This window comes from Triturus cristatus, chromosome 2_1 (assembly GCF_964204655.1).
Source record: "Triturus cristatus chromosome 2_1, aTriCri1.1, whole genome shotgun sequence".
In the NCBI taxonomy this organism is placed as follows: Eukaryota; Metazoa; Chordata; class Amphibia; order Caudata; family Salamandridae; genus Triturus; species Triturus cristatus.
Genome location: NC_140581.1, coordinates 239,161,004 through 239,180,731, shown reverse-complemented (window position 1 = coordinate 239,180,731; position 19,728 = coordinate 239,161,004). Strand labels below are relative to the sequence as shown.

Below are 19,728 nucleotides of genomic sequence, written 5' to 3'. Positions count from 1 at the left end.
CCCTATGATAGCATCCAGCATGTCCCTGGACTGCGTGATGGCGGCCATAAGCGCTGCATTATCCGGCATGGCTCCCTGTGATTTCAACACCCCGGGTCCCAATCAACATTACTCCATAACTGGCGTGCAGGTCCACTCCTCACTGGGCAGCAGCTCCCGATAAGGGACCCATCAAACGGCCCCGGGACGATCCACACGCCGCCCTGCTCCGCTGACTGAAAGTCCTCCGCGGCCCGACGAGACCGCCGAACACCCCACCCAGGGGAGGTGGGGGGGAGATGAATATGGGGGGAGGCCAGAGCAAATGCCGCGCTCGTCTCAGGAGGCGGGCCGCACACCAGCGCCCGGCATATGCCCCCCCCCCCGAGAGCCCCTGCGCGGCCCGATACCACCGCCGATGCAGGAGCACCCCCGAAGCCCAACAGGGACCCCCAATGCGGTCCTACCGACTGTCGAGCTCATTCTCTCTGGGTCCAGGATGCGGGGGGAGTGGAAATCTGCGCCACTGCCAGTCCCCTGAGTCCTGGTCAGCCACCAATGTGCTGGGCCTCCCTCCGTGTGCAGGTCTTAGCAGCGCCGTCGCCCTGCGCTCCCCTGCGGTCCGATGTAGCTGCCGACACCCACAGACTTGCAAGTTGGGGAGGGGGGAGGAGGAGCGGGGCCCTAAAGTCCTCATTCCTCAGGTCTCAGCCTCCACCACGTCTCTAGTTGGCCTCCGCTCCTGAAGAGCCGTGCTCGAGCGCCCGGCCTACCACCAAACCAAGGGGACACGACCGCCGAGGTGCTGCACTGTCCCCGCAGGAATCCTCCATGGAGACAGTCTGTCCGGGGGCACACGCCGACTCTGTCAATGCCTTGGCCCCGCTGTCAGCAGCCGAGGCCACACCGCCTCTAGTCAGCGAGAAAATCAAGCAACGCCCCCTGCGTCTTCCGAGGCCGCGCCATCTGCAGGCCCCAAGGCCTCACCTGTGCACACTCGCCACCCGCGGCCCCTACGAAGCCCACATTTTCCCAGAGAAGGGCTGCCCATGTCCGTCAGTTATAGGGTGGCACTGAGCTTCAGGATGCCATCGGAGAGACAGGATAATTAGTTGGGCTGGATGGAGCACGCTCAACCCACGAACGCCATGCTGGCTTGCCAAGCCACCCCCCATGTAATATGCTTTTATCAGGGATGTGGAATTCCTATAGCCCAACGCCCGGGACATATTGTTTGAGTTCAAGGGCTTCAAGTTGTCATGTATATTTTGTCCTTGGGACAAGTAGGCCCAACCCCAGCAGCACAAACCCTTTTGGCTGCCAGTTTACAGTATCACATTATGACTCTGAGAAAGGCATTGCCTGCAGTTAAGGTAATATTTGTGTCCATGTGTTAACACTGATCAAACTGGTATTCATGATTTATTAATGCAAAGCTTTTATTATTAGGGTGAGTGCTCGACGCAAATGTTGTAAGCTCAGAATGCACTGCAGAAAGTGGTTCCAGTATAAACATCTTTACACACGTTTTCAATGTTTAGCGATATGAGGCTATGTATAATGCTCCCAGAATGCGCTCTGATTAAATGCAAATATTTGCAAAAGCTTGAAAGCATTCTTTGCTTTAAAAATAAAATGTTCCCCAAAAAATTCAATAACATTTAGCTACACTACTGTACATTGTTAGGTGCCATTTCTTTGCAGCATCATTTACTAAAATGTGTTGATGTATGCTAGTATTTCCCCAAAAATATTCACAATGGAACATCAGTGTAACCAGTTTTTAATACGATTATGGGAAACCTAAAAATTAACAAGCATTGGTAAAGGCAGTAGGTGTGAAATTGTTGGGTAGTCTTTTGGTTTTGTCAATGCGCGACTTGTTCTGGCATGTTTTTTGTAAAATCTTATTGGTGTGGGAGCTGCCGGGCCCTCACCATTATAACAAACATTGGCAAAAGCAAAAATGTTTTTTGGTCTCAAAAAGCACACATTGCCACAGTAGTTCCTGGCACTGAACAAAACGACTGTGTCGATATGCTCTGTGTGAAAAAAACAGAAGGCTGCTGTAAGAAAGTGGCTCTGTATATACTGCACCAAAGTAAGGTTCAGTGTGCACAGAGACCACAGTCCCCAGAGGTTTGGCAGAGGCTAAAGTTAGTTATAACCTTACTCTCTAAAGTGGTAGCTTGGTCGAGCAGTAAGGCAGTATCCGAGGACAGTGTAAAGCATTTGTTGTACACACTCAGCCAGCAAATGGTCTCACACACTCAAGAACTGAACTCTAGGCCAATTTGTTTTGTATATAAAAATATATAGTTTTATTTTAGAACCACAAGTAGGTATCAAAATACTTTCTCAGAATGAAATGCTGTTGTATACTTTCAATAAGCAATATACTTTTAAATGCAATAGTTAAGTTGTTGCAATAGGCAACACAATTCAAACACAATTATAACATTGAGCTCAATGGGGATTTTTAAGTAAATGCCATTTCAATTACTTTGCGTGTGATTTTCTTACTCTGGGTTGGATCCTAGATTCAGCCTTGGTGCATTTCCTGTAAACAGTTGAAAGAAATCGTTTTTGTTACACTGGCGATTTTTTAATGAATATTTGTATGTTTCAAAAATCGACACTCGTTAATTTCTGCGACCTCTATACAAAATAAATTCTAGGTCCAAATTGAAAAAGTCAGGGAGAACCTGTCAGAATCTAAACCATATATGCTGTCTCGATCCAGCCAGCTGAGGTCACAGAAATTAACGAGACCCAATACCTTGTAAATCTAGTAGGACTGACTAAGTGATTTGGAGTAAGACTATTGAATTTAATGTAATATATGGTTTGTCTTTTTATCACTGTACATAGAATTGTCTGCACATTGTTTTGTTTAAAAATCTATTGTCAATATTGTATAACTGTGTTGTTGTTGTGATAACGAATCGAAAGTAAAAAAAATGGTTTTGATAAAATTTCACTGATTTTTGGTGTCCGCAAACAGATATATACTGATGGCTCTAATATGTGGTACTGAGAATTAAAATGTATTAAATGTACGTAACTAAACATTTTTTCCCGCAGATAAAAGATAATCTGGGGTTGTAAATAGATTTCACCATTCATGGTCCAAGAGGTATTTGTTCTCTGTCCTATTTATTCATCTTCTTAGCACTATGGTAGAAATGTATCTACTTTTACGATATTGGTACTAGCGATTACCTTGGTCTGCTCTTGTCTTTTGATTGTTGCAGCAATGTTTCATACTAGACTGACGCTTGACCAATAAATAATTATTGAAACCGTTCCAATCGTCATTCTGTGTATCCTGAGAAAAGTAAGCACGAGTGACTGAACGAAAGATACCGTATTGTTTCCACGATACCTGAGGAATCTGGGCTGTCATGTTCAGTGGCTGCCAGAAACTATCTACTGCACTGTAGAGTACAGAGGGGTAATAGTGACGGGGTACTAGTGGCACCGTAGAGCTAGCTGGTCTAACGGCTGACTCATCCTGTGGGGATGTCCAGAGTCTATCTGCACACCAAGCCCTCAGTTTAGGTCATCTAAAACGTGCAGGTCCTTTGGGGGGGGGGTCCTAGGAACTACATACCAATGGCAGGAGTATGCAAAGCATGTGAATCTACAGCTCTACATGCCAAGAGCAGATGCTTACTGGCTAAGTAATCATTATCCTTCTCTCCATAGGCATACATTGACTGGTTTTCCTTGAAAAATGTTTTCAGTGTTGAGGTGATTTATATGAAAACATGAAAAACTACAACTGTGCAAAACTGATTTTACTTCGCGTTTCTCTAGGAAATGTCCAAGTGTGATATCTAGGCATATCACACTGAGTAGAAAAAGTAACTTAAAGTAATCCGAAAAGTAATTTCGACATTTTGTTTAGGCTTGGCTTGGTTCTAGAAATAAAATAACTGAATATTTTTATACAAATCAAATTGGTCTGAGTTCAGTCTTTGAACGTGTGACATCATTTGCTGATTGAGTGTGTACATCAAATGCTTAACACTACCCTCTGATAAAGCCTTACTGCTCGCCCACACTACCACAAATAGAGAGTAAGGTGCTATCTACTTTTACCGCTGCCTACCTTTGGGGTTCCGCTGGTCCAGCACTCTATACCTCATTTTGGTATAGTATATACAGAGCCAGCTTCATACAGCAAGGCAAAGATCTAAACCCACTGTAGGAGGAGTCTCCAGTCCGGCACCTAGGGTCCAGGGTTACCTTCACCTAAGTGTGAAAGAGCTTATGAACTAAGTGTGACTGTCAGGATAAAGGTAATTTTATTTTATCCTTTGCGTACCTCTGGTGTTGGTATCCAAAGAGTGAGAGAGAGACTGTCTCATTAACCATTTTCAATGTAAAGAAATATTGCAGAATATCAATTGTAAGTTAAAATGTATATTGTCTGAAGAATTCAACTGGCTAGTAAACGTTTTAAACATCCTTACCTTAGTGATGATATTTTGACCGTTACACATTCATTTGCCACACGTTTCCTACGCTTTCTATAATATAACCGTTTTCGTTCTACTAGGTTATAAGCCCCGAGAAGTATGAAATTAAATGTGATGTACCAGAAGCAGCAATCCTTCTCAGCTCTTGTGTTGAACCAAAAATGCAAGTTACCATCACGCTGACATCTCCGGTCATTAGGGAAGAGAACATGAAGGATGGAGGTTGGAAAAATACTAGCGCAATGTTTATTTGTGTTTGTTTATTTATACCAGTTTTAAGAATGAGTCCTGAAAGTCAACATGCTGGCACAATATCTCTTTACTCGGCTTCCTTATTTGATGTAAAATACACTTTCAGTCAGTTTGTTTCATTTGAATGTTTTTTTTTTCTTTTCATGTAAATGGGCATCATTTTTTCCAACACGCCAAGTGCAGTTATTTAGAAAACCAAAGAGGAAATATATAACAAATATCCGCAGGTATATTTTACAAATACAGCTACACTCTGGAAAGATAAAACTGCTACTTTGAAGTTAATAATTGGTTTTCTAGGTAACTTAACTTGTGGAAAGTATAAAACATTTTTGGGCTTTTATATGGAACTACGTTTAAAAACATTTGGTTCTCCAAGGTTGCTTCCTGCTCATATGTCCTCTCCTGACAAAACGAGTTCTTGGAGTGACACTTTCTAATTTTCTGTTAATAAATTAAGTACTCTCTGAAAGGAGTGCACGATAAATACATGCCTAGTTATTAAAATAGACGTGGAGCATTTCGGTCTGTTTGCATCTACAGAATACTATAATTCTAGTGCCAGCAGGGTTGCTCTAGGGTCTAGTCTGCAATACGTTGCACACCTTTAAACCAGTGACCGCATGATCAGTGTCTACGGTATGTCGGGTGTATGGGTCAGACAAAAGTACTTTGTTTCCATGCATACTATTTTCTTGGCTGGAATTAGTACATGGATTTGACTAGCCAAAAGTATGTAGGACATTTCAACTACCACGTATTTTTCTAAGTGATGTATTTAGGATAAAACGATAAATCTCATGTCTGTCTTAGCACCATGTAGCAAATCTAATGTTGCCTATCAATGTCCATACGTGAAATGAAAACATTTCATTTAGTATATCAATTGGCTTTTATTCTTTAATTTCTTCCGGAAAGTCAGAAGCGTTACCTTGCATCCTACACTTTGACAAGAGAGATATATTGTTTTGGGGGTATGGTCCCTTTCCAGAAGCTATTGGGGTCTGTATTTGAGTGGCAAAATTGCCCTAAAATTTAAAGGTGGTGTGACTCATATAAAAATAATTTCAGAATCCATGACAATTATACTGATCTGAATGAAATTGTCACCTGTTTTTCACAAGAATATTCTTGTAGATGTTATAGTGTATATATGTGTTGAAATATATCAACTGAACGTCATACCCCCCCAAATGGAAACAAGTGTGTTTTTCTCTGACCCTAAAAGAATTTGGAGTCCTTGATTCGAGAACTCCCCTTAGGGAAAGTAAGAACGAGAGTATAGACATCGCTCTAAAGACACGGAGCTATAAAATGGTTGTGCAGAAAAGCTACTTGCTGAAGCCAATCATTTTGTTGAACATCTTAACTGCAAATTATTGTACCAAACTCTGCCTTCAGCTTCTTTGTGAAAAAAGTGTTACTTTTCTCACAGTTTAACAAATATGTATGTGTTTCTCTTGCTGCAGTTCCTAATGCTCTGTGTCTTAATATGATTTACGATCTACACCTGCCTTCGGGGGAGTTTCATGTTTTTTTTCTTTTTAATTTAATTTTAGGATGTTTAGGAAGGCTTTGCTGGAAAATTTGGTGCAGTGAAAATAACATATTTACAGCACCTAGTAGAACTTGTCTGTAATACTCAATTGAATGAATGGTTCCAAGTTCAGAACAATAACCGAGAGCTTTAAAAAAAAGAATTGTGATCTAATGAAATTCTGAAACAGTTGCTAGCACAGTAGTTTTGCTCTGCAATATTGTGCATTTGACACTGACGTTTCTCAATTAACATGGAATTTGCTATGTTCAAAGTGCTTTAACCCTTGCTAGGGAATGACGTTTCTCCCAGCAAGACAAATGTGTGTTTATTTTTTGTTCTATCCATAGCGTCTCACCGCCTGTTCAAAGCCTTCTGGTAGAGTGATTTGAATCCTGTCAGGGACTGCTGCCAAGACATCGGAAGGATTTTTGACCAGGGTTTTCAAAAGCTCATTGTCACACCTGCCATATTGGTTTAGGAGGGGTTTTGGTTGCATAGTCCTAGCATTTGCTGTCCCTTTTCCCCCTTTAATTTTGTCTGTCTCTTTTTCTTCTAGATTTCAGCTGTTTTCACACTAGCTTGATAAAAGTTAACTGGATAATCTATCGATTGTCTGATTGTAGCTGCTGAACTCCATATACCTGTTAACTTTTTATCTACAAAGTGTGAATGCAGCGTATCTTTCAACTAGTGATTAACCCCTTATATACTGGTTATTTTACCCAACAGTTAAGTAGGGCAGTCGATTCTGCATATGTTGTGTAAAATTGTTTTATTTTAGGGTATAGGTATTTAGGTTATGTATTTGGTTTCAGTCAGGTAGCTTTTAAGGGGTTAATCCACAAATTCAAAAGGGTGCAAAAATCCACAGCTCAAATTTTACTGTCTTTTCACTCAAAAAGAAAATCTTATTGAACAAAATTTTGCAAAGAATTGCAATAGGTGTCGTGGCATTTCAATACCATGTGGTGGATGCAGTGTGGATACACATTTCAGTACTTTGATTGCTCTTTGCATGCATTTTAAACACTTTTGTAGTGTTCTGTTAGTCGTTTGGAAAAACTCAATCTAATTAGAGGAAAGCCGCTCTGGCATGGTTACTTATTATTAGTAGTGCAGGACTCCACAGAAATCACGTTATAGTGCCTTCTTTGCCTGCGTTTATAGTGGGTGGGCAGGATTAGGACTTAAGTCTTCAGTTGCCACTGTACAGTAATTGTACTACAATGAGGAACTCTGTTGGGTTGACACCCCAAAAAATGTCCTTTTTGTAGTACATGTGGACATTGAAAAAATGCACCGCCACCTATTTGCACATTTGTATCCTACCTCACCCAAGTGGATTTTTGTTGGCCCTCTGTCTTGTGTTCTCTGTGCTTGTGCACTATGGCCAACCATCCTTCCTTTTAGATACTTTTGCCATCTTTCATTCCTTGGAGAAATAGTTTCAGCACCTGCTGTACTGTTAAAATGATTCGGATAAAAATTTGTTGTAATGCTCTTGAGCTGCATATTGAGCTCTGGTTGTAATTCAGAGGGACTTTGTTGCACGCACGTCTTTTTTTGGTCTGCTGTTCGCAAAATGATAAACTAGTAAATGGCATGTGTGACATTGAAGCTGTTTTAGGAAGTGTCTTGCTCACCTGGTCAAACACCCATTCCTCACTGCACTTTGCCAATTCAATCCATTTTAGATGTAACCTCGGGTATGGTGAAAGACCCACCGGACGTCTTGGACAGGCAAAAATGCCTTGACGCTCTGGCTGCTCTACGCCACGCTAAGTGGTTCCAGGTTCGGAACATCATTTTACTTTCTTCTTGTAGCCTTATGAGAGATAAGTTAATTTGCAATATGAATGCTTAATATACACTCACGTGTATCCGTGGTAATAATTACAATTTGAATGACCAAAAACTTGTTGACAGTTAAGTTTTGTAGATCTGCTGTAAGCAGCTCGTTGCCAATTTGACTTTTTCCTGGTCGTTGAATACATGTTAATTTATAGGCTGGCTCACATTTGATGTCTACCTCATAAAATGTGCTGTGAATCTGTAATATTCCATAAGGCTGCAGAGTAACTTTGCTTTTATGAATGGAATATGTGTTGACAGCTTTTTGTTGTGCTTCTGATTTCTTTTACTGTTTCTTTCAACAGTGTATAGGGAATGAAAGATAAGATGCAACTGTTTGGTTACAGTGACTTTGTTCTCTGGCAAAGACACTGTGTGAAAACCAAACACCTGCGATCAACCTTTCAGTGTCTATACATTTTTATTATTTTCACCTCTTTTTTTCTAATATAGATGGATTTTTTTTCTTTCAATGAAATCCAAGTCAAAGTCGACAAATGATCAAGTAAAAAGATGCTTGTGTATTTTGTATACTTTGACTTTTTACCTGCTTTGGATACTAACACTGGTATACATTGCTGCTGATGATGGCAGCTTGTGCTTAAATTTTCTGTCCTTTGTTTGTTGTATTTGAGCTTCAGTTGAGTAATGGTGTTTTAGCTTTTCAAAGAGTCCTTATTTGGTTTCCATTCCTAATATTAATGGATCTGATTTTGTATTGCACTTAAGGCTAGAGCAAATGGTCTGCAGTCCTGTGTGATTATCATCCGTATTATTCGTGACCTCTGCCTACGGGTTCCAACCTGGTCCGACTTCCCAAGCTGGGTAAGTAAACTTGTTGTTGGCCGTTAATTGAACTGTTGCCACAAGTCAGTTTAAAAAGATAATCTTTGTGTTGATAAAACCACATCCTGCTTCCGTATTTACCAAATAGCTGTATTCACGCCGCCTGCTTGAGAACGCAACATGTAGCTGGGAGAAATCTCACATCTGCAACCCCAGCATCAGTTTTTACCAACCAGGATAGAAGGAAATGGGTCAATTCTCGTCATCATTTGGATATACCCAGACAATCTCATGTTAGTTGCTGTCAATATCTGGGTTTGTGTTTCATCTCACAGATACCCCTCTATCAAAGCCTTCTGCTTGGGCTCCTCAGCAAGTACAAAACTGTAGTGAAACATCAGACTTCACCATAAGTGTAGGACTGTGGCCCTTTTTGCATGGTTACCCCTTAACGTTGTGCCTGATATCTGATGTGAACTTGACTGAGTGTGTGCTGAGACCCTGGTAACCAGGCCCCAGCAACTGTGTTCTTTCCCAGCCCTGTACCATTGCTCCCACAATTGGCACACCTCTGGCCCACATACAAGTCCCTTGCAAAAGGTACCAATAGTACCAAGGGCTTTGTACCAGAGAGGGTCCCTTAGGGCTGCAGCATGTATTGTGCCACCCTAGAGGGCCCAGCACCAAACACATACTCTGCTATTGCAGGCTATGTGCTGTGGTGTAGCTAAACTAAAAAAAGTCGACATGGCTCACATTCCTGGGTCCCATGCCTACCCACCACTGCCTGTGACCTAGGTAAGTCACCCGTCTGGCAGGCCTTACAGCCCTACGGCAGGGTGCACTATACCACAAGTGAGGGCATAGCTGCATGAGCAATATGCCCCTACAGTGTGAGTCCCTTCTTGGGCTCTGTATGTGCAGTGAAGCCATTTTGAGTACATGGGCTGGGAGTTTGTCAAGACGAAGTCCACAGCTCCATGATGGCTTTACTGAAGACTGAAGTTTGGTATCAAAATTCTCAGCATAATAAACCCACACTGATGCCAGTGTTGAATTTTATTATAAAATGCACTCCGAGGGCATCTTGGAGATGCCCTCTGAAAAACGATCTGCTTCTAGTGTATTTGCTGACTGGACTCTGCCTGCCAGCTGGCACCAGATAGGTTTCTACCACATGGGGTGAGAGATTTTGTGCTCTCAGAGGTCAGAAACAAAGTCTGCTCTCAGTGGAGGTACTTCACACCTCCCCCTTGCAGGATCAGCGGCACTTGGCAGTGGGCCCCAAAGGCACTCACCTGGTGTTACTGGGTTTTGGGCAGCTCCAACTAGTGGAGATGTCCCCGCCCCCTGTCCTAACCCCAATTTTGGCAGCAGGACGGGCGGTAAAATTTATAAGCAGAGTAGGAGTGTCCACCTTGGCTTGGCACACCTCTAGGGTTGGTCAGGTGCTGAGGTGAACCCCTATCTTCAGAATTCCCCATCTTGATTTAGAAAATTGGGACCAATAGGAATAGCGATGTGCCCCTCTCCCCAAACGGAGCGGGTCCCTAAAGAGTGTAGTCACCCTAGGGGACAGTAGCCAACCTCAGTAACGCTCTAAAATTTACTATTTAAGGGCTCCCCCGAACCATGTTCCTCGGATTCGACGACCTACAAAAAAGGATCAAAAAGCTGTGCAGCAATGGAGAAGACAACTGAGACTGCCCAAGCCCTACCGGCCTGTCTCCTCCTCCAGCGACCCTGCTCACAGAAATTGGCCTGTCCCCCGCCCAACAACTCTCCAGCAACTTCAGAGACCTGACCTGCCTTCAATAAAGACTCTTCTCCCAAGGACACTGGATTTGTCCAGCAAAAGAAACCTCCATCAATGACTCCAGTGCCTCCTGGAACCGCGAGTTCTTGTTTCTCTGCACCCATCGCTCTTGGCCTGAGTCCAGGTGGACCACTGATCCAGTGACGTCTCCCCTGCGATTCTGACCTTGGATCCAGCATTGAACGACCTCTCCTGAGCTTCCTAATGATGTCTGCAGCCTCATCTTGAAGGGTCCCCCTGAGTGCGATTGGATCCAGTGCACAAAACCAAACGCTGAAAGACAACCCTGCACCCGCAGCCACCAGTATCCTGGTGTCCAGCAACTATCCAACTTACCTTACAGTCGTTGGTTCCCTTCAGCCAGCCTTCTAGTCCGAGCGTGCAGCCTTTTTCCTCAACCGAAGGTCCTCTTTGACTTCCTTTGGGAGTTCGACTTCTGTTCGCACCTTGCACTTAGCCGCTCGTGTGTTGCTGTAGGTGAGCTATCGGTGCCAACTTGTGGTCCCATTTGTGTTCTTCTATGAACCCAGGGCCCTTGCCCTGAAACTGCGGGTCCTTACCTGCAACCGTTGCTCTGCTGTATCGCCCCCTCTCTACTGCCCCCCCAGTGTCCCCTTGTTGTGTACCCGGCACCCCCTTTGACCTCTGCACCCGGCTGCCCCTGTGCCGCTGAGGGTGTACCCCTGGTGTCTTTACCTGAGTTCCACTTGGTTCCTAAAACACAAGTAACTAAAGTAATATCTTTATAAACATTGGCCTGGAGTTAGTCATTGTGTTATGTGTTCCTGTCTTGTATGAGTGTGTAAAACAAATACATTCACACTACCCTCTGAAAAACCTAACTGCTCAGCCCAGTTACCATTAAATTGAACGTAAGGTATTATCTACTTTATCCTCTGCTATGCCTTTGGGGACTTAATGGACTCTGTGCACACTATATCTTTTTTTGATATATTGTATACTGAACCAGCTTCTTACAATTGGACTTTGTGATTTCTGTGGATGTTTGTTTCTGGTTTCCTCAGAAAAGACTTTGGTAACAGCGGATTCATGTCCTAGCACATTTTGCTACTAACATGCAAAGAAAACATCCCTGAGCTCTCTACAGGGGCTATGTGAGAAAGTGCCTCTTTTGACATGGTTAGCCTCCACTTAATGCCTGGAAAATTATGTAATTTTGAATGTAGTGCACAAGGTGTCGGTCAACCAGGTCCCCTATGCCAGTGCTTTTGTCCTAAAAACGTTAACACAATTAGCACTTCAGGCCCCCTGTCAGTCCTTTGTAAAGGGTACCTGGGTACTAAGGGCATTGGGACTGAACAGGGACCGCTATGTACCCCTCACCTAGGCGATGCAAACTGCAGCATGCATGGCTTGGTCCATACAAAAATGAAAAAAGTCGACATGGTACACTGCCTGGGTGCCAGGTGTGAGAAAGTGTCCTCTTTCTTGGCATTGTATGCCCCCACTTTTTGCTGAATGGCTGATGATCTTTGAGTGTGCCCTGGGCTCCTGCTAATCAGGTACTCAGGGCCTATGTTCCTTCCCTAAAACTGCATTGAAGCCTAAACCCAATTGGCATCTCTAGCCACATGTCAGCCCCTGGTAAATGGTACCACAGGTACCCAGGGCACTGTGACCAGAGAAGACCTCGAAGGACTTCAGCACTTATTGGGTCACCCTTCGAGGCCCTGTACCATTACACTCACACACTGCCTTTGCAGACTGCATGTTTTGGTGTATAACAAAGTGAAGAGTCAACATGGCACACATGCCTGTGTGCCATTCCTACAACCCATTGCCCTGGTATAGATCAGTCACTCCTCTAGGTGGGTACACTATACCAGTGGTGAGGGTACAGGTGCATGAGCCCTGTACCCCTACAGTGACAAGTCCATTCTTAGACATTGTAAGTGCAGTTCTGCCATTAGGAGTATATGGTGCTGGGAGTCTGTCATTACGAACTCCACAGCACCATAATGGCCTCACTGAAAACTGGGAAGTTTATCAAACTTCTCAGCACATTGAACCCACACTGATGCCTGTGTGGGATTTAATAAAAAATGCACACAGGGTGCATTTTGGAGATGCCCCCTGAAAAACGACCTACCACTAGTGTCCTGAAATGGATGGGCAGGGTCCACGAAGGATTAGCATCAAAGGCTTGCTGCCTTTGTGAGCTTCCCCTTGCCACTTGCTGATTTCAGCAAGTGATCCCCGCTGGTTCTGTCCCCCACTTTGGGCGGGAGAACCGGCGGGAAAAACAAGCGAGGAAGAGAGGTGTCCATCTCTTCCAACTTCACCTCTCAGGTGGGGGAGGCGAGGTGAAGCATCTTGCTGATGATGGTGACCCAGCCAACCAGGGAAAGGCTTATGCCCCCCTCCCACTGGAGGATGGCATAATAGAGGGTATACCCACCCCAGGGAAGGTACCAATTGGTCCCAACCTTTTTACCTACCCGTAATGACCCTAAAGCTAGTATTTAGGGGCACCCCTAAACCTTGCTTCCTTAGACAAGGAACCAGAAGAAGAAAAGAAGGACCGAACAGCTGTGCCGAAGCGGACAAGAGGACGACGCCCACTGATTTGGCCCCAGCCCTATCGGTCTGTCCCCACCTCGAACTTGCTCCAGCGACATCCCGATGTGTCCGGCAGCCAGCAAACTCGAGAAACCCGGAGGACTTGCCTGCCTTCCATCCCAAAGACTCTGTCTCCCGTGAACACCGCATTTGTTCAAACAGGCTCCAACTTCGCAAGAATCCGTGGGTCTGCAGCACTCTGCACCCGGCACCCATGGCCCGAGTTCGAGGGGCCCAACACCAAGAGGAGGTCTTCCCGGCGATTCTGATCCGAGATCCAGTGACCCCTGACCTGCCTCAAGCCTCCAGCCACCGCCTGCAGCCTAACCGGAAGGTCCCTCCAACCACGTCCAGGTGCTGGTAAGAAGATCTGACCCTAAAACACACCCCTGCACCAGACGCCCCACGGCCTTTGGTGGCCCAACCGACGGTGCCTAACCAGCCCCCAGCAATCCCAACTTAGCTCTTCAAATGGTGGTCGCACCCAGAAGACTTTTTTTTCCCCGAGCCTGCAGTGCTTTTGCAAACCGGAAACTCCCCATCGAAAGCTACAGGGCACCCTGCGCCGAAACAGCACTCTGCACCTGGCCGCCCCAGTTTCGCTGAGGGTTCATCCTTTGTGCTGGCCTCAACCCCCATTTACTCTGTGCTCAAGTCCAGTAGCTGTGCTCCCACAACCCAGGGGCTTGCTTGTCAGCAGCCACTAACCGGAGGTCCCCTATCCCCCATTGGATAACATTGGGCCTCAGCACCCGGCCACCCTAGTGCCGCTGAGTGTGTAACTAGTGCATCCTTGACCCTGGGGGACCCCCTGAGTCTAACCCCAGAATACCAACTCCCACAACAAAGTACTTACCTGCTAACCGTTAACACTACGTTCGAGGCATGTGAGCTGTAGATCACATGCTTTGCATAGTCTGCCATCTAGTGTTTGGTCCAGATGTTTGCAATTTGTTTTTCTTTGAAGAAGTCTTTTCCAGTCACAAGGTAGGTGATTCCTCCTTTCGGTGATAGTGCGCATGGGCATCGACTCCACTGTTAGATTGTTTTTTTTCTGCTATGATGTGAATTGTGGCGCTCTGGTTCGACACTTTCTCCGGTTCCCCTCGACGCGCAGTCCAATACCCTCTACGGTATTGTTTTTCGATCGCATTTCCAACTCTCCGCGTATCATTTCGAGTCTAAGTCTTCGATCGGAAGATCTGTGGGGGGCTCGCTAGCGTTCGATGGAACGGACTCCGTTCAAATTCTGTCCCGTGTGTTGCTCTGTTTCCACGCACCGACTTGCACGAAGTGTGCAATCTGTCTATCCCCGGACGCAACGAACAAGACTTTGACGCGTGTTGATCATTTCGATCCAAGAATACGCTCTGCGACAGTCTGCCTCGACGTCACGAAATGCACCAACAAAACGCTAAGCACCTGACATCTTCGGTGAAGATTCTGACTGGGAAGAATTCCACGTACAAGGAGCTGAAGAAGGGCAACACATCTCCGTGTCGGAAGCCGACTCCAACATGAAAGAACAAGAATAAGTAACACCGGGTAAGTGTAACGGGTCAGAGTACAGACATACTCCTGCCCCAACATTTGTTGAAGAGAAAGGCTCCGGTCATTCCTCTGCCCTCAGGCCAAGGTCCACACAGAGAAAGTTTCAGACACCCCACCCTCCGGCCTGGCACTGAAACACAAATCAAGACCTTAGGCTCGGTATCGAGTTGGCCCCATGTCGATGCCGTACCGAAACCTTTGGCACCGAAATCGAAGCACGTCGTCATGGCCATTCCCTCTCTACCGAAGAGTAAATCTTCAGAGCCTAAAGCTTCAGAGCCAAAACTTTCGATGCCGAAAAGTACTGCACCCAAACTGGAAACAACTGTTCCATCTGAAGAGCCTCGTTTTGACGTTCTGCCTGCAAACACAGATCCGAAACAAAATCAACTGGTTATCCATCCAGATACTGGACATATTCATGTGAATCCGCCAGAGAAAAGGAAAATGAGCTTACAAGAAGACCACCACATTCCTTTAAAACACAAGAATGTGGGTACTAACCCTTCTCCTCCTCCCATTACACCTCCTTCACCAATTGACCCAAATTTGCTCATCACATCCACAAATTTCCCACCACCTCAATCACCTGGTATACAAGATGAAGGGGATGGAGATGAAGATGCACCACAGTACACTAATTACCCTGGGAGGACTATAATACAGATCAGATCACACACAATGATCCACATCTATCCCCATCCAGACCATCACCACCTGATGACAGCATAGGGTATATAGAGCTACTTAATAGGGCTGCTCAATACTATGGGATGGAATTACATAAAGAGGCTCTTGAAGAGGATTTTCTATTTGAGACCTTAAGTTCCTTTCAGAGATCTACACAGACCCTGCCTATTCTTAAGGGAATGCTTAAACATACTGACGAGATTTTTAAAGATCCTGTGCGGGCATGAATTATCACGCCAAGAATTGAGAGAGTACACACCAGCACCTACTGACCCCACTTACATCAGAGGTCAACTTCCATTAGACTCCCTTGTAGTCTCCAATGCTCGCAAACTCAGAGATGCCCGTCCTCCTGAAAAGGAGTCCAAATTAATTGGTGCCTCGGGCAAAAGAATAGCATCACAAGCAGCCAACCACTGGCGAATTTTAAATGCACACGCTCTCTTAGCTCGCTACGACAGAGCTCATTATGATGAGCTAGAAAAATTAATGCAGTTTTTTACCAGACGAGTACAAAGCCAAAGCTAATGACCTAAATCAAGAGGGGAAATTAATTGCCAATACGTCTATTAGGTGCCCCTTAGACGCAGCAGACCTAGCAGTCTGCGCGGTCAACACCAGTGTGTTGCTACGCAGACATGCTTGGCTCAGAATTTCTGGGTTCAAACCCGCGGTCCAAGCCTCTATTCTGAAACATCCCTTTAATAAAGCACACCTATTCGGCCCTACAGGGGACACTTCTCTAGAGAAGATGAAAAAAGACACAGATCGTAAAATCCATGGGAGCTTTACAGTTCCCTTCCAATCGGGGATCCTTTTGTCGCTCCTTTTACGGGGGTGGCTCCAAAAACACTACATCAGAGAATCCCTCCTCCTCTTACAAGGGCAATCGTCAGTCGCCCTCGTCAAGAGGTTACTTTAGAGGAGGATTTAGAGGTAACAACGGTAAGGGAAGAGGCAGAGGCAACTCAACACGCATTTCCCCCTGCAAACACCAAACGGTGACCTCCTTCCTCTACCCCCGATCATAGCCCTCATGTCGGGGGACGTCTCTCCCAGTTTCTACCCATCTGGAATACAATCGCCTCAGACAGATGGGTCTTACAAATTATCCAATATGGTTATTGCCTGGAACTTAGACACTCCCCCAAACATTCCTCCAAGATAACATGCAATCTCACGAGAACATCTCAACCTTCTCAACCAAGAAGTTCTATTTCTGTTACAAAAAGGAGCTATAGAACCAGTCCCATTACAATATCCAGGAACGGATGTATACTCCCTTTACTTCTTAATTCCCAAGAAAGAGGACACTCTCAGACCTATACTGGACCTCAGGGACCTGAATCTATACATCCAATCGGACCACTTTCATATGGTGAAACTCCAACAAGTACTCCCGCTCCTTCAATAAGGCGACTTTCTGTCAACCTTAGCTTTAAAGGACGCCTACTTCCACAGCCCAATGCACCCCGCTCACCGCAAATACCTCAGGTTTGTGGTAGGGGGCAACGTTACCAATTCAAAGTACTCCCATTTGGAGTCGCTACTGCTCCCAGGGTTTTCACCAAATTCCTGGCAGTAGTCGAAGCTCATTTACGAAGAGAACACATTCACCTCTTCCCATACTTAGACGACTGGCTCATAAAAGCAAGCTTGCATGCAAACTGTCTACGACATACTCACAAAACAGTGCAGCTGCTCCACGACCTTGGATTCTCAGTCAATCTGGCCAAGCCCCATCTCCAACACGCAAGCGTACTTGGAAGCCACTAAAGATGCACAAAAAGCTGGGGCGTGGCCTGGCGCCGCTGTGAGCAGGAGCGGACTCCGGAGCTCTGTCCGCCGTATCCCCCGTCTACAGTCATCCTGAGCCCTGGGCACATTTATTTTTACATATCTGCATGGCGGAACATCCCTGAGTCACTCCGATCTGAGGGACGATCCTCATCGGACCCTAAGCGGAGGTGAAATTGCCGACAATTGACCCGATGCAGATCAGCGCCGAAGGACTCAAAATGGCGGCCACGAGGTAGCTGGACGGACCCTGGTACAGTGGGAAGCTGGGAGCGGCCTGAGAAGCGATCGTTGGAGGTCCCTGGGGCGAGCGGTAGCGCCCGGCGGCAGAGGATGGGCCCCAGAGCTGAATTGCCTGCATCGCAGGGTGGCACGAACAGGGTCCGGATAGACCTCGTTGCGCGGGCCTTGTGGGCACCGTGGAGGCTTGCAGATTGGCCTGCCTCATTGGGGGCGGGCGACTTCAACTGGTCGCTGCAGAGAGGAGGCGTGCCCCGGGGGCTCACGGAGGCTTGAGCGCCCTTAGTGGAATCGGAGGATCGCTTGGCGAGGAACTGGGCACTGAGGAAAGGCCCTGGAGTGGATAGGGCCAGGAAGACTGCAGGAGAGCCCCTGCTGGGGCCGAGCTGCTGCGATATGCAATAATTATTCTGGAACATGGTGAATTGGGAGGTGTATCTACTGTGGCCCTGCAGGAGAAAACTACCGCTGCACGAACATGAGTCTATAAATCAACCAGAGTCCAGTGAAGCTGGCAAGGACAAGGCCCAGGGGACACCAGGCTGGCACGCACCTAGATACGTGGAGCACAGTGAGTAAGTTCATCAACACATTGGAGAGGGGCTGCGTGAGGTCCGGTCAGGGGCCCCCCACTGAACCATTGGAGCGCAGGTGAGACTCTCAGTAAGGGCACAAGGAGGTGGTGACAAGGTGACAAAGCGTACTGCGCAAGCTTAGAGGCAACTTACTGGGAGGAATAGAGGAGGTAATGCTAAAGGAGCAGTGTGACCCACAGACCTGGAACCTGGCGAGAGGCGACGCCGGCCTTGGTTGGCACGAGTGACTGTGATATTTAACTGAACCACCCACCGGCAGCCCACACTGAAACTAGTGCAGTTAACGCACGAAAAGGCAGAGAGCATAGCCTGGCCACCACATAAGTTGAGTAGCCCGGTACACGAAGAGCAAGAAATTTACGAAGAAGATGGGGAAAGTACCCAAGAAAAAGGCATATAGCACCCTTAGTACGAGGGGCACTAGAACCCAGACAGACTATGACGATAAGACCGTGGAGGCGGGAAAGGATGCCGCTCCCACGAGGCTTACTCTGGCGGACATCATGCAGGCCATCACGGCCTCCAGAGAGGTGTTGGAGGCGGAAATTGACGCAATAGGGACAGATCTAAGTCTGCTGAAAGATGATCACCGCAAACTTAAGGAGCGTGACGTAATCACGGAAAAATCACTCACTGACCTCCCTGAAGTGGTGAATACGCTACAAAAATCACTCGGTGCGGTGGAAACCAGGATCAAGGTCCTAGAGGCAAGGGCTGAAAACAGTGACGGCAGATCCCGTAGAAATAACTTACAAATAGTGGGAGTGCCGGAGAGGGCGGAAGGCATAGACACGGTACGGTTTCTTGAGTACTGTGAGAAAGTGCCATCTTTCTTGCATGGTATGCCCCCACTCTTTGCTAAATTGCTGAATGTACTTCGATTGAGTGTACCCTGGGTTCCTGCCAATCAGGTGCCCAGGGCCTATGTTCCTTCCTTAAACCACACAAACTCCAAATTGGCAAACCCTAGCCACATGTCAGCCCCTAGTAAATGGCACCCTAGGTACCCAGGGCCTTGTGACCAGGGAAGGCCTCTAAGGGCTGCAGCACTCATTGTGCCACCCTCAGAGGCCCTGTACCCTTACACACACACTGCCCTTGCAGGCTGAGTGTCTGGGTGCAGGACAAAACAAAGAGTCGACATGGCACACATCACTGTGTACCATGCCCATCACCTACACTGCCAAGGCATATGTCAGCCACCCCTCTAGCTGGGTGCATTACGCCTATGGTGTGGGCACCGGAGCAGGAGCCCTGTGCCCCTACAGTACCCGGGTCCATTCCTGGGCACTGTAAGTGCAGTGCTGTCATTTAAGAATACATGGTGCTGAGAGCTTGTCAAACACGAGCTCCACAGCACCATATTGGCAACACTGAAGCCTGGGAAGTTTGGTATCAAACTTCTCAGCACATTGAACCCACACTGATGCCAGTGTAGGATTTAATGTACTAAGCACCCCAGAGGGCATCTTAGAAGATGCCCCCTTACAGCTAACTTGCAATCCACGTCTGCTCTGAGGCTGCCCAGGCTGCCACACAGCAGACACGTTGCTGGACCCCTGGGTG

The 19,728-nt window shown here is 46.4% G+C and overlaps 1 protein-coding gene across 9 annotated transcripts in view; it reads left to right on the top strand.

Annotated features, from left to right (window-relative positions):
• Positions 1-19,728, top strand: part of ZFR (zinc finger RNA binding protein) — a 526,018-nt gene that overhangs the window by 364,528 nt on the left and 141,762 nt on the right. For 7 of the 9 annotated variants that reach the window (XM_085630635.1, XM_085630685.1, XM_085630677.1 and 4 more), the window contains 3 exons: positions 4,544-4,685; positions 7,950-8,047; positions 8,836-8,931. In XM_085630635.1, the coding sequence (XP_085486761.1) occupies positions 4,544-4,685; positions 7,950-8,047; positions 8,836-8,931 (336 nt within the window). The remainder of the gene's footprint in view (positions 1-4,543; positions 4,686-7,949; positions 8,048-8,835; positions 8,932-19,728) is intronic. The other 2 variants (XR_014970026.1, XR_014970025.1) reach the window with 1 other exon arrangement.